We start from the raw sequence: 2,486 nt of genomic DNA, 5'->3' as shown, positions 1-2,486 counted from the left end.
TACAATATTTGGTGAATCAGCGTTACGAGATTTGATGGTAGATAATATTTGATAATAGTTGTCCTATGTAGCTGTACGTTTCGGACAATGACCCTTGAGCGGCATATAAAAACAAAGATCATCAACTTTTGTCATATATCATATTTATCGATTCGAGTATAGCTTCTATCTATTTACTACTGTAACTAAATCTAAACAGTTTTATTGTGAGGGGAAGTAATCAAGTCAATGTCAGTGTCAATATCGACGTGATAACGATGTTACACATAGACATGTAGACAGTAACAGCAACACTGGTCATTTTAGTTGGCAAAACACACCGGTATTTCGTGACGCCAACAGTACCGTCGTCATACAGAGTGGTGGTTGACTCGTTGGTTGGCTCGGGACAATATATACTTCCAATATCACCGCCATCACCAAATAGACTACACAGTAAATTATTAGATTCATCGTCGTCAAATGCTGCGTTCACACCTAGAGATAGAAATAAACATATAATATGCAAAGAAATGCGTCCACATATCATTGTTAGTAACAAGTTCAAATGTTTACATCAAGTCTTCTTTTATTTTTTGTTTGTACAGCGCACCGTACGTGAATGTATATTTGCTACCGAATTGAAATGTCAACAATGAAATTTTTATTTTCAATGACGTATGATATAATCGTCATCCGAAAAGTCCTTGTTTACTAAATCAGTGTTTTGTCACTCTGGTATCACAATCATAACCGTAGTCTACACAGATAATTATTGAATTATCAATCGTCAACAAAAAGTGAACTTTTAGTACATATCCTATGATGTCATCGCAATGTTCTTACATTGCTTTCTCGTTCTAACAGAAGTGATGGTCTGAAAATAAGATCAATTACGACTTCTCGCTGAAATTGGAGAACAAATCTACATTTGTACATTAAATCAGCAAACCACTCGCACCTTAATCCATTACATCTATACCATTAGTTCCATTTACAATGATTAGAGGTTATTGGCGCTAATTCCGGAGAAAAGCGTGGTGTTGGGAGACGCAGTTCTCCCAAAATGGTAAAAATAGTATTCTGACCAATCAAATACTAGCCTGTCTTCAGATAATGCTTTAGTTTGATTTATAATATTAAACGTATACGTACCCTTTACAAATCGAATACACAGATACTGATATTCCTTACAATTCACTTCTGGGATGGCTATTGTCACTTTCAAGTTATCATACGTCACTTCTCCCCATTCATCTATACCGGTACTGACGTCATACCATGTGTATACCAACGAGTCGGTGAGGTCGCTCTTTATCGATGCAGATTCACTCGCTGTATTCGCAATAAAGATGGAAAATGCGATGTTGTCCGAGGCTGACGTTGATCCCGGTATTTTCGTTCCACCTGCGTTTTGAAGGTTCATTTGAGCTTAAATTTGCAGGATTTGGGTCAAATATACTAATAGATGTTGGAATAACGTCTGAAAATATAAATGAATGTTACATTTATTCATCGCACCCATTATGTGTGTATATATATATATATATATATATATATATATATATATATATATATATATATATATATATATATATATATTTATTGGTGTCAGATCAAGCGTCAATCCGAAGATTAAATATCATATAGGGGGAACATACAACACCAGATGGAATTACAACACATGGGAATAGATATAGGGGTGATATCGGAGTGGCATTCTAATCGAGAGTATGATCAGTTTCTGTGACCCCTGAATAAGCTATTTTTCTTGCATGAACTATTAATTTTCACACATTTAACGTCATAGTGAGAAAACAATCCAGATTCTGGTGGTTTGAATTAAGGGGTGACAACGACGTTCGGCACAGAGGCAATTATACTAACTTAAAAGGGTAGATTTTCGACATCGTAATCATGAAGTAAGTTGTACCTGATTGGCAGTTGGTCAATCCTACAGCCGCTGTAGATATTCCTTTAACGAATGGTAAACATTGAAAGTCATTTGTAGGATCGTTATCAGTGTATACTCCATTCTTCACAATCTTTAGACATAAATGACTGTGAGTAGAACACTTTGATGAGGGATATTGAATAGTAAATCCATTACTGGCGTATGATTTGTCGCCTGATGCAGGAAGCTCGTCGACTTTTGAATCTCCATTGATGAATGTAGTCACCTCATACGGGTCAACCATATTACCAGAGTCGTTTAGAGCAGATATGTACATCTTGATTTCAAAGTGTTCTCCCGCAGTGCCTGCTGGGAGGTTGTTCGGACCATTATTCCCCACATAAACATAGATTAAGTCTACGGTTGTATCTACATCTGTGACATACCGAATGGTATCAGTGTTTGGGTTCGGGTCACCAAAATTCATATCCTTAACGGTTAAATCTGAAAGGAGAGATTATATAATCAGTAACCAAGGCAACTATATCATCATGTTTTATATTCTAGAACTTGTTTACATCGATGATGGTTCCTGGTGTTTTCGTGGAATATT

The 2,486-nt window shown here is 36.1% G+C and overlaps 1 protein-coding gene across 1 annotated transcript; it reads right to left on the bottom strand.

Annotated features, from left to right (window-relative positions):
• Positions 1 to 220: 220 nt before the first annotated feature.
• On the bottom strand, positions 221 to 2,377 carry LOC146725325 (uncharacterized; the record flags this gene model as incomplete). The annotated part of the gene is made up of 3 exons (XM_085496432.1): positions 221 to 477; positions 1,135 to 1,410; positions 1,913 to 2,377. Coding segments are annotated over 3 exons (998 nt in total), but the record flags the coding sequence as incomplete, so codon positions are not given.
• Positions 2,378 to 2,486: the final 109 nt, after the last annotated feature.

Source organism: Saccoglossus kowalevskii, unplaced genomic scaffold, assembly GCF_978046115.1.
Source record: "Saccoglossus kowalevskii unplaced genomic scaffold, keSacKowa6.1 SCAFFOLD_533, whole genome shotgun sequence".
Taxonomy (NCBI): Eukaryota; Metazoa; Hemichordata; class Enteropneusta; family Harrimaniidae; genus Saccoglossus; species Saccoglossus kowalevskii.
The sequence above is the reverse complement of the archived record's forward strand: the minus strand, read 5'-3'. Positions and strand labels throughout refer to the sequence as shown.